This window comes from Tachypleus tridentatus, chromosome 12, assembly GCF_004210375.1.
Source record: "Tachypleus tridentatus isolate NWPU-2018 chromosome 12, ASM421037v1, whole genome shotgun sequence".
Classification (NCBI taxonomy): Eukaryota; Metazoa; Arthropoda; class Merostomata; order Xiphosura; family Limulidae; genus Tachypleus; species Tachypleus tridentatus.
Window position 1 is genome coordinate 31,629,329 of NC_134836.1, and position 27,106 is coordinate 31,656,434.

Sequence of the window (27,106 nt, forward strand, 5' to 3'; positions counted from 1 at the left end):
GTCAAATTTTGTAGTTTCCGATTAATAAATGTTAATCACAATTATAGCTTCCAAGGCTTATAGTATACTTAAACTGTTGTTGACCACTAATAATAATTTTCTCTCGGCGTGTCAGTTTTATATGCCAATCACGTGAGATTCTCGATTGTTCGAAAACACGCTTGCGTTTTCGTAAAACAAAAATTGTTGATTCTTATTCTCAAGAATCTTTTACAAAGTTAGAGGACAGACGGCACTTGTGCAATACACATTCAACAATATACGTCACGTATATCACACTGAAATAAACGTATAAAGGTAAATCCGTTACAATATAAACAAATAATGTTTTTAATCTAGTAGAAATTAAACTGAATCTTGAGGTCTTATGTGATTAATTGTATACCATTTCAGTCTCGAAGGAAAATAAATAAAAATAGAATGCTGTGACAAAAAATCACATTTGTCAATATCTTAGGGAAAATTCTGTTACTACATTCACCAGATAGTTATACAATGGGCTATCTGTACTCTGCCCGTCACATGTATCGAAACCCGTCGCTGTGCCACTGGGAGGAAGGGGTTAAGGTGATGTAATTTCATTATTAATGAAAGATTGTCTTAGGACATGAGAATTTGCTTCCCTTGTATGTAAATGCAAAAAAAAGCAAATAACGCCAAAAACCCCCTGCAAAACACAGAATGTGAAACCGTAAGTTTGCATGTATCTCCGCATGGACCCAGCAAACTTTCATAACATGCTAAAGCTGAGCATATCTTTCTGCAAAAGTGTTAGTTAATGTTGAGAATATCTTTCTGTTAAAATATTGGTTAATACTGAGCATATATTTCTGTACAAATGCTGAACTGTGATAGTGTTGATTTATGCTGTGCAGGATCTATTGTAATAGTGTCTGTTTAACGCTGTCCACAATCTGCTGTTAAAAAAAAAAAAGCACAAGTCTTGCTGTAACAATGTTGGCTGAACGTTGTGCACATCTTGCTGTAATAAAGTTGGCTTAGTGATTTTCATATTTTGTCGTATCAAAATTGGTTTAAAATTGTTTACATATACTACATTTGTTTCATAACAGCTGCTTTTTATTGAACTACATGAAAATCTTATACATTAGGTAAAAGAGTTTATAAGAATTTCCTGTATTACTTTGAAAAAATCCACAAAGTTGACCAACCAAATTTAAATTAACATTTTAAATCAGTTATAGGTTTGAAGAAATCACATACCAGAAGAAGTACACCCATGTTATAATTGTAATCACGTTAATTTACGAATAAAAGTATAAAAAAAGGCCTGGCATGACTAGGTGGTTAAGACACTCGACTCATAATCTGAGGGTCGTGGGTTCAAATCGCCGTCGCATCAAAATGCTTGCCCTTTCAGCCGTTGGGACGTAATAACGTGACGGTCAACCCCATTATTCGTTGGTAAAAGAGTAGCCCAAGAGTTGGAGGTGGATGGTGGTTACTAGTTGCCTTCTCTCTAGTCTTACACTCATAAATTACGGACGGTTAGCGCAGATAGCCTTCGTGTAGCTTTGCATGAAGTTCAAAACAAACCAAACCAAAAGTATAAAATTGGTCATGAGTGATTTTCGTTTCTACATTATTTGTTTCGACGACCTACAGATGGCAGGCAAAGGGAAAAATTAACTCGACTTAAACTCCTTTTGCAAACTTTTATAATATCGTAGTTTATTATTAGAACAAAACATAATGCAAGGAAACACTGTGCGAGTGAAAATAACGCTTACACTTCGAAATAACAAACGAATATGCTAGCTCTTTCAGTCACAATGGCGTTATAATACGAAGATAAATCCCACTATTTGTTGGTAGAGAACAGTCTAAGAGCTGGATATTGATCGTATCGACTAGCTGCCTTTCCTCTAGACTATCGCTCCAAAACTACAGACGGTTAGTGTAGGTAACTCTGAGTAGCTTTGCGAAAAATTCAACAAAACAAACAATACTGTTTTAGTGGTTATTTAGGTTTTCAGGGAATTACCTATTGCAAAAATTACTGTGCTATATACTGGTCCTTAATGTTAAAAGTATCGACTTGTTTCAGTACATTTCATTACTGGTTAGGGTAAACATACTACATACTATTAAGTTGTCTTATGTTTTCGCCTGTTAAAAATTCAGTGTAAAGAACTGACAAAAAAAAAAAAAGGATGGGGCACATAATTATGTTTATGTGTAAAATTCATGTGTGGCCGATCCACAGCTTTGTTTGTTTGTTTTAACAAACCATCCGGGGACTCTGCTTAGTAACGTAGCAATCTACCTAATGATATTTTATGAGTTATTACTAAATAAGAATTATTTCGAATTATCAAACCAATGACTATATAAATATATTCATGAATTTTAGTTTCAGAAATTACTTTCTAAACAATGATAAGAACATGGGCCCGGCATGGCCAGGTGGGTTAAGGCGTTCGACTCGTAACCTGAGAGTCGCGGGTTCGAATCCCGGTCGCACCAAACATATTCGCCCTTTCAGCCGTGGGGGCGTTAAAAAGTGACGGTCAATCTCGCTATTCGTTGGTAAAAGAGTAACCCAAGAATTGGCGGCGGGTGGTGATGGCTACCTGCTTTCCCTCCAGTCTTTCACTACTAAATTAGGGACGGCTAGCTACAGATTACGAATCGAATGCCTTAACCCACCTTGCCATGCCGGGCCTTTTGAGTACTGAATACCGTTTTTCAGAGTTATTCGTTCTGTGCTGACGTTTCTAATGAAGAAACTCAAACGTAAAGGTTTCTTTCTTCATAAAGGAGCTGAGAGAAAAAATATAGATAACATTCCTACACACAATACATATATAGAGAGAAAGAAATGAAGTTTGGTTCCCGCCGTTAATCAGCGAAGTAAACAGTTATTGTAAGTTTAATTCCTAAAATCCCCGGTGGGACCTCACAAGGTACTTCACTTTGGCCATTAGATGGCGCCCGTGTGAATGTTTCGAGACACCAGCACTGTTATCAGTTGGAATTAGTCAGAACTTGTGCTTAGAAGTACGTTAAAGTATTGATAGAACGGAAGATCGGAGGTCAGAAGTATATGTACAATGCATTTATTTCACTTATTGATTGAAGGTTCACCTTAAATTTTTTCGTTGATTTATAAATCGGAGAGTATTATTAGGCTCACTTGTCCGTTTTATTGCATAATTTTTGTCTGGAACAAAACAGTAGTTTCACCAGCAAATAATGACAATAGCATTCTTTTGTAGTTATGTTACTTAAATACAGACCTGACCACAAGCTTCTTGGCTGCGACTGTCTGCCACGTGAACTGTACAGAGTAAAACACTTTTTCCTTCGCAGAAATATTCAGGTTGAACTGAGACGAGGAAGTACGTGATCAACATCAGCACGCGCACGGACCGTGGTTATACTGAACAAGTGAAACGATGGAATCCCTCACGTACAGTGATCAGGTTCAAGAAGATGCCTCTCTACAACAGTACGAAATAAGTCTCTACAGGATTAAAGGTTCGTACAGTACTTAGTTGTTTCGGTGAATAGTCTACCCTGTAACTTACATAGGTTGGCATGATCAACTCTCCCTAACCACCCATTAGCTATTACTTATAACACAAGAATAACAAATAGAGAACTGTTGGAGATATTTGACTGGAACAATGATTGTGTTGTTGTGAAAGAACAATATGAGCTACACAAAAACAAAGTTAAATCTGACAAGATAGGGAAAGTAAGTAAATGCGTGTGTGTACAGCACGTGTTTAGTTAGTAAGTACTGATAATAAGTGACGTACTGAACACAGTCAGTGGTGTAGAGAAACATAGAAGATGTGTACAGCACGTGTTTAGTTAGTAAGTACTGATAATAAGTAACGTACTGAACACAGTCAGTGGTGTAGAGAAACACAGAATATATGTACAACACATGTTTAGTTAGTAAGTACTGATAATAAGTAACGTACTGAACACAGTCAGTGGTGTAGAGAAACATAGAATATATGTACAACACATGTTTAGTTAGTAAGTACTGATAATAAGTAACGTACTGAACACAGTCAGTGGTGTAGAGAAACACAGAAGATGTGTACAACACATGTTTAGTTAGTAAGTACTGATAATAAGTAACGTACTGAACACAGTCAGTGGTGTGGAGAAACACAGAATATATGTACAGCACATGTTTAGTTAGTAAGTATTGATAATAAGTAACGTACTGAACACAGTCAGTGGTGTAGAGAAACACAGAAGACGTGTACAGCACGTGTTTAGTTAGTAAGTACTGATAATAAGTAACGTACTGAACACAGTCAGTGGTGTGGAGAAACACAGAAGATGTGTACAGCACGTGTTTAGTTAGTAAGTACTGATAATAAGTAACGTACTGAACACAGTCAGTGGTGTAGAGAAACACAGAAGACGTGTACAGCACGTGTTTAGTTAGTAAGTACTGATAATAAGTAACGTATTGAATACAGTCAGTGGTGTAGAGAAACACAGAAGATGTGTACAACACATGTTTAGTTAGTAAGTACTGATAATAAGTAACGTACTGAACACAGTCAGTGGTGTAGAGAAACACAGAATATATGTACAGCACATGTTTAGTTAGTAAGTACTGATAATAAGTAACGTGTTGAATACAGTCAGTGGTGTAGTGAAACACAGAAGACGTGTACAGCACATGTTTAGTTAGTAAGTACTGATAATAAGTAACGTACTGAACACAGTCAGTGGTGTGGAGAAACACAGAATATATGTACAGCACATGTTTAGTTAGTAAGTACTGATAATAAGTAACGTGTTGAATACAGTCAGTGGTGTAGTGAAACACAGAAGACGTGTACAGCACGTGTTTAGTTAGTAAGTACTGATAATAAGTAACGTGTTGAATACAGTCAGTGGTGTAGTGAAACACAGAAGACGTGTACAGCACGTGTTTAGTTAGTAAGTACTGATAATAAGTAACGTGTTGAATACAGTCAGTGGTGTAGTGAAACACAGAAGACGTGTACACCACGTGTTTAGTTAGTAAGTACTGAGAATAAGTAACATATTGAATACAGTCAGTGGTGAGGAGAAACACAGAAGATATGTACAGCACATGTTTAATTAGTAAGTACTGATAATAAGTAACGTATTGAACACAGTCAGTGGTGTAGAGGAACACAGAAGATGTGTACAGCACGTGTTTAGTTAGTAAGTACTGATAATAAGTAACGTATTGAATACAGTCAGTGGTGTGGAGAAACACAGAAGATGTGTACAACACGTGTTTAGTTAGTAAGTACTGATAATAAGTAACGTATTGAATACAGTCAGTGGTGTGGAGAAACACAGAAGACGTGTACAGCACGTGTTTAGTTAGTAAGTACTGATAATAAGTAACGTACTGAACACAGTCAGTGGTGTAGTGAAACACAGAAGACGTGTACAGCACGTGTTTAGTTAGTAAGTACTGATAATAAGTAACGTACTGAACACAGTCAGTGGTGTGGAGAAACACAGAAGATGTGTACAGCACGTGTTTAGTTAGTAAGTACTGATAATAAGTAACGTATTGAATACAGTCAGTGGTGTGGAGAAACACAGAAGATGGTGTGTGCAGCACCTCTTTAGATAGATAGTACTTACCACAGAGAGTGTTTTGAATATCGTTGGTGTGAGTTAAGGAAAGATAAAAGGGAAATTTATGTATAGCATGTACTCGGATAGACAGTTCTGAGCAGAATTAGTGCACTGAATCAGCTAGGAAAAACAGATGATGTAAAGCACGTGGCTATATAGACGGTCTCAAATAATAGACTGAATGATCTGTAGCAACTAATTGTGATCAGAGAACTGTTAATATCATGCCTGATGAGAAATAGTGTTTCTAGGGGACGAAAATTGCGAACAAGCAACTATGCTATGGGTTTCTGCAGCACTGCCAACTACTACTGGTATTATTAACCATTTATATGGTCAGAAGTGTTTCCACCTTGATGGCGTGAAAGGCAGACCTTTTCATTAAAGAGTTTTACCCCTAGCATCAAACCCCATCTGAAATATCAGCATTTTGCCTTTTAAAAATCTTAATTATCTCAACATTATGACTCCTGCTGATATGGAATTGCTGATTTTTTTTAAAAAAGAGCTGGATAGTCACGGTGCCCAAGGACCCAATAAAAAACTCCTAGAATCTCTGCTGGTAATGGAACATATTACTGGTTTAATTGGTGAAGTATTTGCCAAACGATCTTATATTAAATGAAAGATAATGCTTTGGGTTATAACTCAGGTCACACATTTCATGTTCAATATATCCAAATAAGGAAATAATCTCGACAACCAACCTAGCGGTAAACAAGTCATTTTGGGGCTTTAAATCAGTGTTTTATTGATAATACTAAACTGAATGTAATTTTAGGGTGCATTTAAAGACATACTGATTAAGAGATACTTATCTCTTTATAGAAATCATTTATTAAGACTCACTTCGGGAGTTACACTAAAATACATTTTAATCATGGCCGCCCGCAGAGATTTTTGTTTTCAGGAAGAGGGAAGCAAAGGCAAAATCGAGGGTCATGAACCCATCTTCAAAGTTGACATTACAGTCAAGAGAATAGGCGAACTCCCACAGTCAGATTTGATGGGTTTAATATTTGTAAGATTAGTTTAAGCCATACTGCAAGCGTACATATAATAGTCAATTTTGGTTTGTTCTTTCAGGTTCTTAACCCTATAGAGTAAATTTATTTCATACAAAACAACTGCTTGTATGAATAAAGTAAATTGAAGTAACTTAAAGCACAATATTTAAAGTGAATTTATGATAAGAAGAACAAGACTTTGATAGCCTGCAACAGATTGACCCCAATCACTCTGTGTCAGGGCTCAGAGGATGTTGGCAAGACCACGTCAGTCGCCTTGTTGATCTCAGTGACAATTGCCATGCCAAATATACAAGAAACCGCAGTAGCTATGTTTTTATATATTTATCTACAGGTTAGGTATCCGGAGATTTTAAGTAAAGTTGTTGACAAAACATTCGACTTCTTTTATGATTGGAAATTAAATGTAATAAGTTGTGTGAAACTGTGAGTTAAATAAGAAACATGAACTCATACAGATGTGCTGAATGAATTAAGAAAAACATATTTATTATTTTCCAAGCACCTCCTCCCCTTCTGCGAACTCCCATGATTTTATTTGTTGTAGTGTATGTGAGAGAGAAGAGAGCTTGTGTTTTTACACAGTTTGTCATTAAATTTCTATCAACTCTATTTTATTAACAAAAGCCTGGCCATTTTTTCCAACAAACTGTTTCATTATTACTGGTCCCCAGTGGCACAGCGGTATGTCTGCGGATGTTCAACACTAGAAACCGCGATTCGATACTCGTAGTATATAAAGCAGAAATATCCCATTGTATAGCTTTGTGCTTAATTTAAAAAAAAAAATCGTTATTACTAAATTTATTTTTACTTTCTGGAAGGCAACTGCAGGTAGTGATTTTGTAATCTTATCAACTTATATACCACCCAATTAACCGATACATTGTGTCCATTATAAATACTGTTGTCACTTGCTCTTTAGGTGGTACTTTGAGCAAGGCAAGTTTGAGAGTAGTGCTAAGTAGGAGGTATCGGCGCAAACTTTTCTCGGGTTCTCTGAAAGCTGGTGTGTTAAAATATATCTTGGTTTATGGCATCACCTCTTTAAATTTTCAGATGAACGAGAAGCCATTCAAAAGAAAACCTTCACGAAGTGGCTGAATAAACACCTGAAAAAGGTATGCTTTTTAGTGTATTAGAACATGAATATGAAAGTTTATTTTTAAACATACTCTTTTACAAGTTTTACAGCTCGAACGTTAGGGCTTATTTAAACAAACGGTAAAATAGCTGTTTGTCAGTGTACAAATTAAACATATAGCAAGAACAAAACAGATGCACTCATAATTTATCATTGGAATTTGACCGTAACATTTAAGTGATACTATAATATCAAATCACTTATAAATAGAGGTCAATACAGGGCTATAACAATTAATAATTAGAACAAAATTAAACGACAATATAAAACTATTTCTAAAAATATATAACTCCAGAATTTTAAAAGGTTGTAGTTACAGTTGGATTATACAACAATATAAAACTACCATTAATTAGAGGTCACTACAGGTGTTAACAACCACTGCATAAAACAACATTGTACAACAATATAAAAACTACCTGTAATTTGTGGTCACTACAGGTTTTGACAACCGATAGATGCAACATTATTATACGACAAAATAAAACTACCTGTAACACTATGTAACACAAATTTTGTTCCTGGATAGTATGTATTATTTCATAATTGCTTATGTTATAAAAGTACAGAAAATGGCCATTATTCCCTTCAAACTTTGATTTTGTGACCTGGATAATGAAATTTAGAAATTAACTTATTTTCTATATAAAAACAGGCAAATTTGCACATTTTCATTTACATAAGGTCTGAATAAAACAACATATGAATCAAGATTTACATGTAGTTATACTAAAGTTATATAAAAATGTTTAGAAGTGAGTAGTTTTTCGAGATTTGCGACTGTAATGTAAATCACTTTCACGTATCAGCCCCCAGATATAGTCTCCCATCATGTTTTCATCATACGCTCCTTGGTAACGGCGTTCAAAGTCCAGTACATCTTAGTGGAAGCGCTCGCCTTGCTCCTCTGAGTATGCTCTCATGTTCTTGTATTTATCAAAATGAGCGTCAAGGACATGGACTTTCAGGGACATCCTGCAGCCCATTTTGCCGTAATTCTTCACCAGAGCCTCAACCAGTTCCACATAAATTTCGGCCTTGCGATTGCCGAAGAAGCCCCAAACCACTGCGACAAAGCTGCCCCGAGCTTTTTCTTCCTTCCTACTGAGCTTCTTGGGGAATTTTGTGCACTCCAGGATCTTCTTTATTTGTGGTCCAACGAAGACACCAGCTTTGACCTTTGTCTTAGACAGCTTAGGGAAGAAGTCTCAAAGGTATCTGAAGGCTACAGACTCCTTATCAATAGCTGTGACAAATTGTTTCATAAGACCCAATTTTATGTGCAATGGTGGGAAAAACACCTTCTAGAGGTCCATTAGTGGCTCACACTTGACATTGTGCCTTCCCACAGAGAACTAGGTCCTTTGTGGCCAGTGCTTCCTGTTGTAATGCGCTGTGGTGTCTCTGCTGTCCCAAAGGCAAAGATAACCGGGAAACTTAGTAAAGCCTCCTTGGTGACCCATCAGGAATGCCACCATTTTGAAATCTCTTATAACCTCCCAGCCATACTCATCATACTTCTAGGCTTCTAGCAAGATCTTGACGCTGTTGTATTCCTCTTTGAGGTGCACCGAAAGATATTTAAATTTTAAAATGTCTAACATTTATATAATATAAAATCTTACTATTCAAGCAAGCAAAATTTGTCCATCTTACCTTCTAGAGTTCGTTTTGCAGTGATCGTAGGTAAAATGAGGTGCTCAGGGTTTGTCTTAATCTCCGACAGGCATGTCGAATTATATTTTGTAGGCTTCATACCTTTTAGCAGAAGGTATCACAGAATACTTTTTCACTCTTGTCTTGATAAATTGGCCACATACATAGCACAATGCGTCTGAAGAATGCTTGCAGCTTCTTGATACCATCTCTGATAAAATTAGATAGGTCTATGTGTTCACTTAGGCAGCTAGAACTAAACTGAAATGGAAATTCTCATAAGTTCTACAACATTATAAAGAGTTCTTGAAAATTCTCTATCAGCTACTCAGCACTGAATCTACCAGGAATGTTCTGGAAAATGGGTAAATTTGAAAATTTCATTACCCAGGTCACAAAAGCAAAGTTTGAAGAGAAAAATTGCTCTTTTTCCACTTACTTTAGGCAGAAGCAATTGGGAAATAACATTTTCTGCCCAAGAACAAGGAAAAGTAAAAATTTTGTTACATAGCATAATTTGAGGTCACTACAGGTTTTAACAACAGATAAATACAACATCATTACACAACAATATAAAACTACCAGTAATTAGAAGCTAGTACAGGTTTTAGGAACTAACAGGTACAACAGCATTGTACAACAACGTAAAACTACCAGTAATTAGAGGTCACTACAGGTTTTAACAACAGATAAATACAACAACATTACACAACAATATAAAACTACCAGTAATTAGAAGCTACTGCAGGTTTTAGGAACTAACAGGTACAACAGCATTGTACAACAACATAAAACTGCCAGTAATTAGAGGTCACTACAGGTTTTAACAACTAACAGATACAACAGCATTGTACGACAATATAAAACTACCTGTAATTGGTGGTCAATATAGTTTTTACCAACAGATAAATACAACAACATAATACGACAATATAAAATTATCTGTAATTAGAGGTTACTACAGGTTTTAACAACTGATAAATACAACACTACACAACAATTTAAAACTGTAAATTGCATGATGAGCCCTAGTATTTGATCGAAGCCATTGTCGGTTCTGTATATGGTATGATGTGGTTGATGTATTGTATTTTACCTTGTTTTTTAAATTTTTAAAAATACAGTTTGTATAGGCTGTTAAGTGTGACTTCAACTGTCTTTTTTGTCCATTTGTTCTCCCGTATAACAATAATATTATATTCACACATATATATGTGTATATGTAATAAAAAACAACAATAAGAACATATCATCTAGAAGTGGGTGCACTGTTATCACGACTAAGCCAGTGACGTTATAAGAGGAACTGTAAAAGTGACGTGATATCACAGTGTTTATATATATATAATAAAAACAACAGTTAGAACGTATCTGGAAGTGGGAGTGATATTATCACGACTAAGTGTGACTATAACTGTGACGTGATATCACATTGTTTATATATATATATATAATACTAAAAAAACAACAGTAAGAAGATATCATCTGGAAGTGGGTGTAATATTATTACGACTAAGTCAGTGACGTTATAAGAGGAGCTATAAATGTGATGTGATATTACAGTGTTTATATATATATATATAATAATAAAAACAACACTAAGAAGATATCTGGAAGTGGGAGTGATATTATCACGACTAAGTCAGTGATGTTATAAGAGGAGCTATAAATGTGACGTGATATCACAGTGTTTATATATATATAATAAAAACAACAGTTAGAACGTATCTGGAAGTGGGAGTGATATTATCACGACTAAGTCAGTGATGTTATAAGAGGAGCTATAAATGTGACGTGATATCACAGTGTTTATATATATATAATAAAAACAACAGTTAGAACGTATCTGGAAGTGGGAGTGATATTATTACGACTAAGTGTGACTATAAATGTGACGTGATATCACAGTGTTTATATATATATAATAAAAACAACAGTTAGAACGTATCTGGAAGTGGGAGTGATATTATCACGACTAAGTCAGTGATGTTATAAGAGGAGCTATAAATGTGACGTGATATCACAGTGTTTATATATATAATAAAAACAACAGTTAGAACGTATCTGGAAGTGGGAGTGATATTATTACGACTAAGTGTGACTATAAATGTGACGTGATATCACAGTGTTTATATATATATAATAAAAACAACAGTTAGAACGTATCTGGAAGTGGGAGTGATATTATCACGACTAAGTCAGTGATGTTATAAGAGGAGCTATAAATGTGACGTGATATCACAGTGTTTATATATATATAATAAAAACAACAGTTAGAACGTATCTGGAAGTGGGAGTGATATTATTACGACTAAGTGTGACTATAAATGTGACGTGATATCACAGTGTTTATATATATATAATAAAAACAACAGTTAGAACGTATCTGGAAGTGGGAGTGATATTATCACGACTAAGTCAGTGATGTTATAAGAGGAGCTATAAATGTGACGTGATATCACAGTGTTTATATATATAATAAAAACAACAGTTAGAACGTATCTGGAAGTGGGAGTGATATTATTACGACTAAGTGTGACTATAAATGTGACGTGATATCACAGTGTTTATATATATATAATAAAAACAACAGTTAGAACGTATCTGGAAGTGGAGTGATATTATCACGACTAAGTCAGTGATGTTATAAGAGGAGCTATAAATGTGACGTGATATCACAGTGTTTATATATATATAATAAAAACAACAGTTAGAACATATCTGGAAGTGGGAGTGATATTATCACGACTAAGTCAGTGATGTTATAAGAGGAGCTATAAATGTGACGTGATATCACAGTGTTTATATATATATAATAAAAACAACAGTTAGAACGTATCTGGAAGTGGGAGTGATATTATCACGACTAAGTGTGACTATAAATGTGACGTGATATCACATTGTTTATATATATATATATATATAATACTAAAAAAACAACAGTAAGAAGATATCATCTGGAAGTGGGTGTAATATTATCACGACTAAATCAGTGACGTTATGAGAGGAGCTATAAATGTGACGTGATATCACAATGTTTATATATATATGTAATAAAAACAACTGTAAGAACATATCTGGAAGTGGGAGTAATATTATCACGACTAAGTCAGTAACGTTATGAGAGGAGCTATAAATGTGACGTGATATCACAATGTTTATATATATATGTAATAAAAACAACAGTTAGAACATATCTGGAAGTGGGAGTGATATTATCACGACTAAGTCAGTAACGTTATGAGAGGAGCTATAAATGTGACGTGATATCACAATGTTTATATATATATGTAATAAAAACAACTGTAAGAACATATCTGGAAGTGGGAGTAATATTATCACGACTAAGTCAGTAACGTTATGAGAGGAGCTATAAATGTGACGTGATATCACAGTGTTTATATATATATAATAAAAACAACAGTTAGAACGTATCTGGAAGTGGGAGTGATATTATCACGACTAAGTGCGACTATAAATGTGACGTGATATCACAGTGTTTATGTATATATAATAAAAACAACAGTTAGAACGTATCTGGAAGTGGGAGTGATATTATCACGACTAAGTGCGACTATAAATGTGACGTGATATCACAGTGTTTATGTATATATAATAAAAAACAACAGTTAGAACGTATCTGGAAGTGGGAGTGATATTATCACGACTAAGTGCGACTATAAATGTGACGTGATATCACAGTGTTTATGTATATATAATAAAAACAACAGTTAGAACGTATCTGGAAGTGGGAGTGATATTATCACGACTAAGTGCGACTATAAATGTGACGTGATATCACAGTGTTTATATATATATAATAAAAAGCAACTGTAAGAACATATCTGGAAGTGGGAGTAATATTATCACGACTAAGTCAGTGACGTTATAAGAGGAACTACAAAAGTGACGTGATATGACAGTGTTTATATATATTTACATATATATATATATACAATAAAAAACAACAGTAAGAACATATCTGCAAGTGGGAGTAATATAATCACGACTAAGTCAGTGATGTTATAAGAGGAGCTATAAATATGACATTTATATATATTTGCATAAACATATATATATAATAAAAAACAACACTAAGAACATATCTGGAAGTGGGAGTGATATTATCACAACTAAGTGTGACTATAAATGTGACGCGATATCACAGTGTTTATATACATATATATACAATAAAAACAATAGTAAGAAGATATCATCTGAAAGTGGGTGTAATATTATTACGACTAAGTCAGTGACGTTATAAGAGGAGCTATAAATGTGATGTGATATTACAGTGTTTATATATATATATATACTCTTCAAAACAAGAAACGAAAAAGGGATATTTTTGTTATTTTAAAGAGAAATATATGTAATAACATTACAAGCTCAGAGTATGTGATGTTACACGTGTTAAGGCACTGATTGTCAGACCAAAATGACAATAAAAGTTGTGCACTTTGAAAACGGAGGAAAACATCGGATTTTTCGCCAAAACGCATACGTGTCCAATAAATATGTTTGAGAGATCTGCATGTTCTGCAAATGCAACATGTGCAAAATCCCTATAAAAGTGACGGGTTCTCGGTTTCCATAGCTCAGTGTTAAGCCACCGACACGCAATACAGTTACGCCAAGACTGACTGAAGCACAACGCAACAACGCCATTGGTCGTTGGAAGCAGGCGAATCTCGATCAGATGTTGCCAGAGCTGTGAATGTCCACCCAAGCACCATCACAAGGCTATGGAATCGTCACCAACAACATGGATCAACTCGTGACCGTCCACGATCTGGCAGACCTCGTGTGACCTCGCCCGCACAAAATCGCTACATCCGGTTACGTCACCTTCGGGATAGGACCACCACTGCAATGTCTACAGCCTCAACCATACCATAGCTGCGTAGGATTTCCGATCAGACCGTACGCAACCGTCTACGAGATGCAGGAATCCGACCTCGACGTCCAGTCAGAGGCTTCATCCTCACCCAGCAACATCGTCAAGCACGGCTGCAGTGGACTCGGGCACATCGGGTATGGCCTCATCGACGATGGAGGCATGTTTGGTTCAGCGATGAATCACGTTTTATGCTTCGTAGGCAAGATGGAAGGACCCGTGTTTGCCGTCGCCGAGGTGAACGTTTTGCAGCAAACTGTGTGCAGGATGTTGACAGATTTGGTGGTGGCAGCGTCATGATGTGGGCTGCCATCGCCTACAATGCCAGAACAGACATTTTGCACATTCGAGGTAATCTTACGACTCAACGATACGTCGACGAGATTCTTAGGCCCCATGTGCAACCCATCATGGTGAACGTCAACGACGTTTTTCAACATGACAACGCCCGTCCTCACACAGCCCGACTCACCACTGTCTTCTTGAGACACCACAACATCAACGTTCTTCCCTGGCCCTTCAGATCACTAGATTTAAACCCCATCAAACATCTTTGGGACGAGTTGGACCGACGTCTGCGACGGCGACAACCTCAACCGCAGACTCTACCTCAGCTTGCAGCAGCTTTGCAGGCTGAGTGGACAGCCATTCCACAGGATGTGATTCGTCATCTCATCGCTTCCATGGGCAGGAGATGCCAAGCAGTTATTGATGCTCACGGGGGGCATACTCGTTAGTGACGTTGAGTGACGTTAAACTTCAACTAGTGAGCGTGGACTTCGCCTTTGCAGACTTTGAATGTTCAGCAGTGAATGTGCAAAGTTTCACACATGTCATACAGAACTACCCGGTATAAACTTGCTTACAATTTGTCTCATATTTTGCCTTTTGCATTTCTTTTTTTTTTTTTGAAGAGTATATATAATAAAAAACAACAGTAAGAACATATCTGCAAGTGGGAGTAATATTATCACGAGTAAGTCAGTGATGTTATTAGAGGGACTATAAATGTGACGTGATATCACAGTGCTTCTCTTTGAGCACTTTGAATCACAGAAGTCAATAAAGCTGCCACATGTTATTAGTCAGGCAGACAGCCATCACGTGAGCTTTATGAAGTAGGACAGTTCTGGTTCATATAGTACATTAAGTTGGGTGGTCGCCCTTTCTGTTTTTATTTCTAGTGGAGAGAAAGTGCTCTGCTGTTAGAGAAGACTTACACAAAATAATCCATCAGTCTGTGAAATGTTAGTTTGTGAATAATTAGTTTAACAGTATTTTGTTTGGTTTAAGTGCTCTTTAACAGTTTTACTCTTTGTAATATAAACTATCAGTATTATTAGAAAAGGAAGATATTTGTAAGATATGAGGGCTAAAAAGGATTGAATTCATTGTTTTTTAGGTAGAAGGTCCAATGATTCTGAATAACTAAAATTAAAAACCCCTGTTTTGTTGTCGTTGGGGGTTCGTTTAAATTAATTGGTGAACATAATTCAATATCTCGTCCACGTAAGGCTAAAATTACTTTACCTTTTCCTTTAACGTTTTTACGAACTTGAACACTTGTACACTGCCGTAAATTTTTGTAGACCTAAGTTACAAATGACGTAAAAACAAATAAAATTACATTTACAAAGTAACCGTGATAACTAACACTGACTGGTTCAGTCTCTATCCCAAGATTACTATTTACTCATAATTACTATCTCTCAGTTATAATTTACGTTCGAAACTCTAAAACACTTTACGTCACATCCTCGGAGGTCTTCTAGGCTTAACTTATTCAGCCCGCAGCTTCCTCTAACTTTAACAATGTTAAAATATAACAACGTGTATAGAGAAGTTGGTTGGTTCTATTTCTTCGTAGAACTTAGACCTTTTTACTGATTTTAATGGAACAGTTTAGGTTTTATTTTATTTTGTTTGACGACTAGTTTTGTAGTTTTGTAATTTTAAAACATAACTACTAATCGATGTTAATATAATTTACGATTACGTCGATATTATTTAATATTTCTTCTTTAATAAACTCAAACACGACAACTTGGATCAGAGTTTAGTTTTTCAGCGTTTTCCATGCTTAATAGCCCAATGTGGCTTTACTATAAGAAAACACACACTCACCTTGCTTAATAAATATTATAGAAATAGTTAATTGATTTGACGTGTTTAAATGCTGGGTGAATAACAACCAAAATGTAATGTCATAATCTTTCCAGTATCAAAAAATTAAGATGACAAACACTAATGAACGTAATCATTTTTGTTTCGTTTTTTGTGTGTGGTTGTACTTTAGTGATGTTTAATTAAAAAGACGTGGGTATTATATTACGTGATGAAACATGGTATTTTCTGTTTATGCCGTAAATCACAAATTAATGGCTGTTATAAAAGAAAAAAAAACCTTAAGTGTTGCTGATGAGAACTTTAAAACTTATTCGGATATTTTTTAAATGATAGTGTGACGTGACAGTGTTTATTTAACTTCCACGAGGTTTGTAACCTTGTTGTTTACCCCTTCGATTTGAGTTCACACCAAAAGAGTCTTGAACATGTCGATATTTTTATAACGACAACAGTGTTGAAGGGTGGTCTTTGATGACATTGTTGCCTTGTAAACACGAAGTGTGTAGTGAATACCAGTTAGTGTGGTAAATAAACTGAGTCGTCTGTAATAACTTGTAACGTGATACGCTTTTACTATAAGTAAGAAATGGTCAGGATTATGAAGAGTATGGTGTCCTGGTAGTCGTGATTTGTGACAACATCTGTCATGCACACATCATCAGGACTTTGAACTTCAATAAAAAACAAAGAAGGGATAATATGTTTGAATTAGTTAGTATGTCATACTCTGGTGACAAGCATTAGGGAAAGGAAGTGTTCTAAATTTCATCTTGTACCTCAATGTAATGTCTGCAAGATTGAGAAGACTGATATTATCTCAAAGAAAGACTGATATTATCTCAATATAGCCAAATATTGGATATAAATATATCGATAACCAGTTGTGTCTCTTAAATCAAAACGGAGTATTGGGTAGGAGGGGTTAAATGTTTGTGTTGGGTTCGTGTAATTAAGATTTACATATTTTGTGGGAAGTAAATGCCTCGATTAATGCGTTTCTGATATAGATGGAGCGTCTGATATCAATTTTAAGTCAGAAAGTTCAATCCTATACTTCTAACAAATTAACAATAGAAGAAATACTTCACTATGTGTAAATCAAAACTCAGATTGGAACTCTCAATACACATCTTGAATAGTTTTCTTGTTAGAGAAGAAAATATTAAAGCTATTAGTTTTGTGTAACGTATACATATCATTTACAAACGGGAGAGTGAAGTGTGAATTGTTTAGTTTTTGTTTAAAGTAAGAGATAATAAAGAAAAAATAATCCTACGTCTTAATTCTACTCAACCTAATGATCACACACCAGTATCCAGAATATTACCGTTATGTGTATTGTAACTTTTACATGTAATTTGTGTATCACATTGAATAAAAACTATATTTAGCCGACAGAGTTGACAACCATGGTTTTAGTTGTATTACTTGTTTCTTAAATGTGTATTTCATTACATATGTTGGAAAAAAAAACTTTCAAAAATAAACCTGTCGTGCGTTTTCGGTAACTTAAGTGGAAAATCCTATCAGCAGCCAGCGTGATAAAGGTCCTAACGAACAAAGGTAAAGTACACTTCATGACAAAATTGAAGAGCAGTATATCTCAGTATCAAAGGGTTGATAAAGATGGTGTTACCAAATAGCACGTTTACTCTCAAAGTTGTTATTCTTTTAGCAGAAAGCTACATAATGGATATTTGCGCTTTGTCCACCGCGAAGAATAAAACTCAATTTTAACTCAGTCTTAACAATGATTTTGACTATTATATTTAAAGACAACGGGATTACTCATTTTAATAACCATTTATTACAAATGCAACAGAAACTTAATACTTTCGAATAAGAAATGATGTCAGGAAATTATGTAGGTTAAAAGGAATCAATTTAAAACAAAGTTAAGAACCCTATAACCCGAACATATTCTATCAAATGTTAAAAATCAAAGTGCTGAATGTCAACGTGAATTATTTTCTACGTTGTTATTTTGTTGTAGATTCTCACACTTGGAGGTCTCCTCCCCCCGGTGGTTCGGCGGGAAATCTGAGTGCTTATAGCGCTAAAAATCAGGTTTTGATATCTGTAATGGGAAGAGCACATAGAACCCAATGTGTAGCTTTGCACTTAACAACAAACAAGAAAAGTCTCACTATTTTTTTCTTGTATGTAAACTGTGATGAGGTCGTTTTCATAAACAGCAACGCCTTCTGTAATTATACCTTTCACTTCATGGATGAGAGGTTGTTCCAGATTAGCATCGAGTGAGGTTTACAAGTCCGTTGCTGCTCTGAGCTCTCTGATATATATATATATTTTATTGTTGTTTTGTTCCGCTTCCAGTGAGAATATTGAAAGTTTCTGAACTTTTGGCTCTACAGCTGAAAAGGTTGTGACAAATATATCTGTTAGTGGTGGGACTGCACTAGCAAGTATTAAGGAATTCGCCGCGTACCGGGTATTAGATGTCAGTGGCTGTAATAATGACAGGGGTAAAGAAGTAATACTGGGGAAAAGAGAAAGACGGAAATAAAACAAATAAAAATCACATACAGGTAAAAAGTGAAAACTAATTATTATGTATATTTTAAGAATGGTATAAAATGACAAATTTTTAAATATGCATTTTATTTTTTTATTATTATCCACATACGTAAACACTGTTATGAATTAGAAGTTATTGACACTGTTTTCTAAAATACCATAATTTTTCACCTGTTTGTTTAATTTCCTTTGTGTTTATTACTTACCTTGATTCATTAGATATGTATCATATATGAGAACTACCACATCAAGTGCTAGAAACTCTCTGTTAAGTTAATTATTATTAGTGAATTCTAGTCTTAATTACGTTGATTATTAAAGTGTACAGAGTTAGCAAGTGTTACAACAATGGCCAGACATTTTAAATCAATTTACTTTAGTTATTATTGTTACTGTTTGTGAATTACGAACGTAAAATTATTCTGACTCTGAAAATTTACTGGGTTTATATGACTTACGACAACGGCTAATAAATCGCAGTTTACGATTGTTGTTATTGTTAGTGTATTTTCAACCACAATACATAACTACGGAATCATCAGCTGTTACGCCAATGAACAGTATTAGTTAAGTCCTTTGATTTCTAAGTGAATCTTGTTTATACTCGTAACAGGCTTACTATTACAAGTAACAATGGGTATTTTAGTTCCACCCTCTAGTTTTCAACAAAATAACGAGGAAGCAACTTACTGACCGCATTCACTGTTAGCCTGAATGTTGTTTGTTGGTTTGAATTTCGAGCAAAATTAACACAGGGGCTATCTGCACTAGCCGTCCCTAATTCAGCAGTGTAAGATTAGAGGAAAGGCAGCTAGTTATCGTCACCCACCACCAACTCTTGGGTTACTCTTTTACCAACAAATAGTGAGAATTACCATTAAATTACACCCCACCCCACCCCCACGGCTGAAAGGGCGAGCATGTTTGGTGTGACGGAGACTCGAACCCGCGACCCTCATGTTACGGGCCTGCCTGAATGCTATAAGTAAGAATTGTGTATATTCATAGCAAACTACTGATCTTAGTTATTGTGTAATGTTGATGATGTCATGTTACTTAACACTAGAAACGGGTTTAAGTTCAAAGAGTGTTACAATAAGATATAAGAAATGGAAAGATTGCGATATTGATAAATATTCGAAATCCACAACGCTGATGTTTATTTTCTTTAGAATATCTTCGGCATTTAATACGCGCTCCTAATCCCTCTTGAGTTTGAAATATCTTGTGTGTAAAATTCTTCGGATAATTTGATTCAATAAGAAAATTAGAAAAATGAACTATCAAATAACAAACGAACGCGACTCTCATGAGAATACCGTTTATGAGGGTCGTTAGTGTTAACACTTCATATTATGAACTCAACTTTCCCAACTGAAGGTTGCTAGACCAGTAATACAAGCAGCGTAAGTTTAGATGTTGTTTGTGGTGTTTAGACACAATACTAATGTTCCACTGACTCATCCCCATTTCAAGAAAAGCCTACACGTTGACGCTGGATTAAATTATTGTGCATTGAGCATGAAAGGTTAAACCTAAACTTCGAATAAAAGTTCAGTAGCTATTTCCTGATTGTTTAAATTAGGCTTCATTTGGAGGATTAGACGCGTCTGTTTCACCTGTAGTATAGTCTCATTTTAAGCTTTACGTATTCTTTTGAACATACTGCGACTGGCACCACATCACGTTCGTGTAAGTGATCCATGCCGAACAGTGATTGAACTGTCCTTGAACATAGGATTAAAGTGTTCCTTTAAATGATCTCCCTGTCTTTAACTGTCGATCCGACGTAAGCGTCTCCACACTTTGGACAGCACAATTAATAAATAACTCGTAATTATTGACAAAACTGGATACAATATGTATGCTACTTATGAAAAAGACTCTTATAATCCTTCAAATGGGACCTAGATTAAACAATCAGCAAACAGCTGCTAAATTTCTACTCGCAGGTTAGATAACTGAACTTGAATTAAACAGTAGTAGTTCTACTAGTTGTTCAGGGTAGGCTGAACGTTGTTTTTTTTTCTATTCACAAACATCATTCGTTTTTATTTTCAGTCGTCGAAAATTTTTGTTTTTGAATTTCGCGCAAAACTACACGAGGGCTATCTGCGCTAGTCGTCCCTAATTTAGCAGTGTAAGACTAAAGAGAAGGCAGCTAGTCATCACAACCCACCGCTAACTCTTGGGCTACTCTTTTACCAACGAATAATGGGATTGACCGCCATATTATAACGCTCCCACGGCTGAAAGGGCAAGCATGTTTGGTGTGACGGGGATTCGAACCCGCCACCCTCGGATTACAAGACAAGCGTCTTAACCACCTGGCCGAGTCGAAAAGGGATTTAATATTTTTATTGTACAGGGTGGCCCGTAAGTCCCTACCCATCCATATGTTGTTATGTTATATTCAATTACGCATGTATTATGAATTTATTTCGTTTTTTTTTCAGATAAACATGGCCGATGTAAGCCAATTTACACTTGAAAAGCGTATTGTGACATGGCGTCGCATCATAGTATGCAGCGAGAATGAGGGACAGCACACAGATACACTGGATACATAAGATATATGGATGGGTAGGGACGTACGGGCCACCCTGTAGATCCCATAAATTGAAGCATACTATCTTATTTATAACCAAACTCTTGTAATAAACAGAAATAAGTATTTGAATGGTGACCAGTTCGTTACCGTTCCTGACCGCACGTAGCCTTGTGGTCAGCTGACCAAGTCTGTGAATCCGAAGATTTAACGTTCACGTTCCATTACAAAGAAAAATGCATTGTGTACTTTGAACTTCTGAGTGCGCGAGAAGAGAACAGTTAAATATCACTAGTAACCTATCTGTGTAATTAACTGTCATTGTAACTGGTATCCTACCTGTCACTATAGTTAGCATCTCATCTGTGTAATTAACTGCAATTATAACTAGTATCCTATCTGTGTAACTGTTTGTCATTTTTATTAGTATCTTACAGTTATAATTATCTATCATTATAACTAGTATCCTATCTGTGTAATATTCTGTCATTATAATTTGTATTTTATCATAGTAATTAACTGTAATTATAACCAATATCCTACTGTGCAATTAACTGTCATTTTAACTAGTATCCTATGTGTGCAGTAAGTGTTTTTTGTTGTGTGTGACACCATTGGTGCCATTATCCTATTTTGATGGTATGTTATGTGTTTCAACAGCTGTACTTGTACCCTATGGTTATAACAGTACTATGAAACAATTGAGTTCATTCCTGTTAGATTACGTATCTGATCAACGAGAAATAATTATAATTATAATGAGAAATATTCCCATTATATCTTTGTCTCCCAGTTAAACTTGTTCCCAATCTAAGCTTATTTTCGAATGTTCTTTATTTGTCTTTAAGTCTAACTGTATTTTGATTGGTAGCCAGCTATTTAATCAGAAAGTGTTAACTTTAAGTTATAAGATTGGTCAATATATGCGGCCTCCTTCCTGTTAAGCTGGAATATAAAGTTAATCCACTTCAAATGCATGCATGTGTTACTTTTAAAAATGTATCTCAGAACGGCTGGTATGGGTATTAACACTGTATCTCAGAATGGCTGGTATGGGTATTAACACTGTATCTCAGAACGGCTGGTATGGGTATTAACACTGTATCTCAGAATGGCTGGTATGGGTATTAACACTGTATCTCAGAATGGCTGGTATGGGTATTAACATTGTATCTCAGAACGGCTGGTATGGGTATTAACACTTTTATTAATAAGCAGAGAACAACGTTTCGACCTTCCTAGGTCATCTTCAGGTTTAACTAAGAGAGTTTGCAACTGTAAACCAGCCGTTCAAGTGTTACTTTTAAAATGTTAACATATATTCTAGCATTTCATGTAATACTGTTTATATTCCCCGAAATTCTTTAATTCGTTACATTACTTTACTTTCCATTGTTCATCAGTCGGTCTGGCGGAATTTTTTACTTCCGTTTGTTTATCTACCCCTGCATTAGTTTGTGTTCTTTTAGAGCATGTGCATTTACCTGACTGTTAGTGACTGGACATTCAACAGCTGGAAACTACAGTTGTCAATGGCTCGATTCGGTTGGTGAGCTGCAAGATACGCTTGAAGGCCACTGCTTTCCTCAGTAGTGAAACTAAGTACGGGAAACACTTGTATGGACTATAAACACCTTCCTGCTTCTCTATAGAAAATGTGTACAATGTTATGGACTGGTATAATATTTATTTTGTACGTACTAAAGAGAAACAGGACATTTAAAACGTGAATGTAAAAATGAAAGACAGTTGAGACGATATTTGATAACTATGCGTGTATTGCAAGTAGTATAATAAGAAAAGTAACAAGACACTGAAAATTAATAAATATTTTAATCACTTAAATAACCTCTTCCATAAGCGCATAGGGTAAGGAGAGGCTTTAATTAACCAGCTACTGGTCTCGAAAATCTAAGAAAAGAACTGTTGTGTGTGTTACTTAACTAAAGGAATGAAAAGGAAAGTTATTGGTTAGTTGAGTCATTAGAGGAGTGGTGAGCTGAGAGACTACTTATTTCGATGTGAATTTATACGCTGTAGAAGATTCGAAAAAAGAACGAACGTTACTCGCTCGCTGTTGTTTCTAGGCATAGGATGACTAGTTGCGTAGGCTAACCTTACCTTATGGGTAATTTTCTACCAATTCAGCCTCTAAACAATCCCAGGAGATCGATATTGTCCACTTTGTGAAACCCTGAGCTAGAGCAATGGCAAATGAACAGACTACTGTTGATTGGGTAGAAGAATGTCAAACCAACAGACTGCTGCTCAGATGATGGACTAAAGCAATGGCAAAAAAACAAATTACGAACGATGGAAAATAATAATTGTTTGGTCATTGACCATTTTAAGTTGTTTAAAGTTTCAAAATAAAATGTGGCATTTCTATTATAGTTACATGAATTTCGTGACATCCTGACTTCTGGCAGACAGAATTTTATCCATCACGCCAGTCCCTCAGAATCAAGGCTCGTTTAGACGAAGATTATTATTATTTTAATAAAACAGTGATGCAAGCATGCATCAAATTGCGAGAAGGTATTCGAATCAATATTTTACAGTCATTAATTTATGAACTTCAGATATAATAAAACATGGTGTGGTACACTATTCATTGTAAATACAAAATAATAATGCATTATACAATATTTTCACTTTTGTTTTCTCTCTTAGTGTACTGTACTAATGATAAATAGATAACCTAGTTGCAATTGCTCATTATTTGTGATTCCTGGTAAGGTATACTTACTTACTCGCATCTTTCAACCTTGAAATTATGAACTTGTCTTTATATTGTCCATTACCAGCAAGGTCCAAGTAAATTGCACCACATTGAATTATTGTTGTTGTTTTGTTGCGTCAACGCAAGAGGAAAGAGATGATAAAACAAACAAGATATGAAATTATACATTTCCTGTATAACGTATTTGAGGAATTCCAACAGTAATTATTGGGTGTAATTGAACATGTTGTTGGTATTTTTCATATGCATTTTTGGTGACTTATATTCCACTAGAGGTCGTGTAACCAACAACGTTATGGAGTCATAAGCAAACTGGTGCATACAGAGTTTTAAAAAGTGTTTAAAACGCCGATGGGATCCATATGTAGGGTTAACAGGAAAGCATGTATCAGAAGAATTTTCTCACAGCAACATTCCTACACACTTTTGATGTGCTTTTTTCTCTCTCTCTCTTTCGGTCTTATTCTTTGTTCATAAACGGAGTTTAATAGAAGTTTTGAAACGGCAAGATTATTTCACCATCAGGTGTAATCTTATCGAAATGTACACTTTGAACAAAGTTTTCTTCATTAATTATTCAGAACCCCTTCAAAACTTCTATTTTTCAGAACAATAGGTCCATCGTCATCAACTTTAAGCTGGGTTTATTTTAAAATCTGTCTCGCAGTTTGATGGACCGTGCACCATCGTGAAATCTGATTGGATAAGCATACGATAGAGATGCGATGTGTGGATTTGCCCCGCAATATAAATGAATGTTATTTTTTATTTGAATAACTACAATAAAATGTAAGATATGTACTAAAGATATGTATAACTTCGTTTCAATTTATTTCAAAATATTTTAGGATACTTAGTGCAAATATTTTTAGTCTCTTTCTTAAAAAATACAATTAAATTAACATTCATCTCGACCTTTAAAAGGCACGAATTACTTTCGTCGAAAGTTAGAACATGATTTAAATCAATGCAATTGAAAATGAGTCAGAAGCAACGATCTTTTTTCCAACTGTTATGGTATTTACTATCAGGCAGTGAGAATCACTTCAGTATGGAACGTTAAATTCAATGTTTGAATTGTTGTCGGAATCTAACAAATGTAAATTGCTAGTTCTAGAAACAAGAAATTTAAAAACAAAATTATTAAGGAACTGTAGAAATATTGAATAGGAAATGCAAGTACTTGATCAATTCACTTTTTAGAGGATATTTATTTGTAACCCTTATTGTAACAAGTTTCATTTGTTATTAAACACAAAGCTACATAATGGACTATCTGTCCTGTTCACTACGAGTATCGAAACCGAATGTTTAGTGTTATAAGGCGGCAGACATATCGCTGAACCACCAAGGGAGCCAGAAAGTCGTTGTTCCAGAAAAAGACAAACTCTCAGTACTTAATATAATTTATTTTTAAAACAGTACATGTGTATTTGCGTTAGTTGAAAGGTTATTACACAATACTTTCTTCAAAAATAGACTGACTTTTAAATTTTATCCTTTTGAAAACCAAGAATTTACAGGAACTCAGCTTTTCTGGACTTTAGTCACCTAACAATTGTGGGAAGGTGACTGCACTCTGCAGGCAGTGAAGGGTGCCATAGATGTGGAACGTTGTGGGCTTGAGCACCCACATCTCGCTCTCCTAATTTCTATTTCTGTATCTATTGCTATTCTTTCATCTCTTATGTGAAACTGGTGAATGGAGATTAAAACTGATAGACGGTGTATCACCACCGCAGTGTAGGTCTTATTTTCGCAGTCACCTCCAAAACATAGGGTACATTTTATAATCCCACATTATAGTTCATACCCTGGGATCTTTACAATTAGTGTAGCATTTTTTGTTTAAGTTATTTTTGTTTTGGTTTGTTTTTTTAAGTTATAACAAACTAACACACACACACACACACATATATATATACACATGGAACATACAAACACCGATTGTTAGTTTTAAGTATTGTTGTCACGCACGTAGCACTTTAGTTGTAGAATCAAGTGACAGGACATTACCAATAATACGGCCTAAACTTAATGTTTAAGAAGACATTAAATAAAATTAATACCTGAATTGTACAATAATTAGCTACATTATTGAAACTGAAATTGAATGTAATGAACAATAGTATACTTCATGTGTTATGAGGTGAGTTTAAAACAACTAATCGACTTTATAACTAATCTCTGTCACTTGTCATACATAACACATGAGCATAAAACAGGAACTATTAATGTATGTCTTCAATAACAGCTAACAAGTAAACACAATGAGATTCAAGTAAGTTCAACAATAATAAACTTTAGAATAATAAAGTAACAATAATAATATAAAAGGTAATTAGCAAAACCTTATTTAACTTAACTAATGACGTAATGACATACTGTATCGGAAACTGACCTATAGAGTGTAAACCACAATAAAAAGTTTAAACCAACAAGAGATGAAATTAATGGTAGTCAATATACTATTGTGGTTCGTTAGTAGTTTAAATAGTTTATAAGAAAATAAAGTGCAAAACTCAGAAGGAGAAGTTATGACATGGTAAATAGAATAATTAGCAAAAACTAATATAACTAACTAATGAAATAATATTATACCATACATAGAACTGTTAACTTCTCATTTATTGAAAATAGTCGCTCTGCACTCTGCGGCCGTGGTTTAAATAACTATAAGATAGTGGGGAATTCTTACTATTAGATCACAATAGAGAATCCTAAAACAAATAATTTGTTTTATTTGAAATATTGACTTGGGTGGTATCTCCCTCCCCATCTTAGGGTGTTTAAAGATTAGAGGTATTGC

General features: G+C 35.1%; 1 protein-coding gene across 1 annotated transcript in view; it reads left to right on the plus strand.

Moving 5' to 3' along the window:
• Positions 1–3,041: 3,041 nt before the first annotated feature.
• The window catches only part of LOC143235496 (microtubule-actin cross-linking factor 1-like), a 217,653-nt gene continuing 193,588 nt past the window's right edge, over positions 3,042–27,106 (plus strand). The window contains 2 exon segments of the mRNA XM_076473705.1: positions 3,042–3,501; positions 7,704–7,765. Coding sequence (XP_076329820.1) covers positions 3,420–3,501; positions 7,704–7,765 — 144 coding nt within the window. The 5' untranslated portion in view covers positions 3,042–3,419.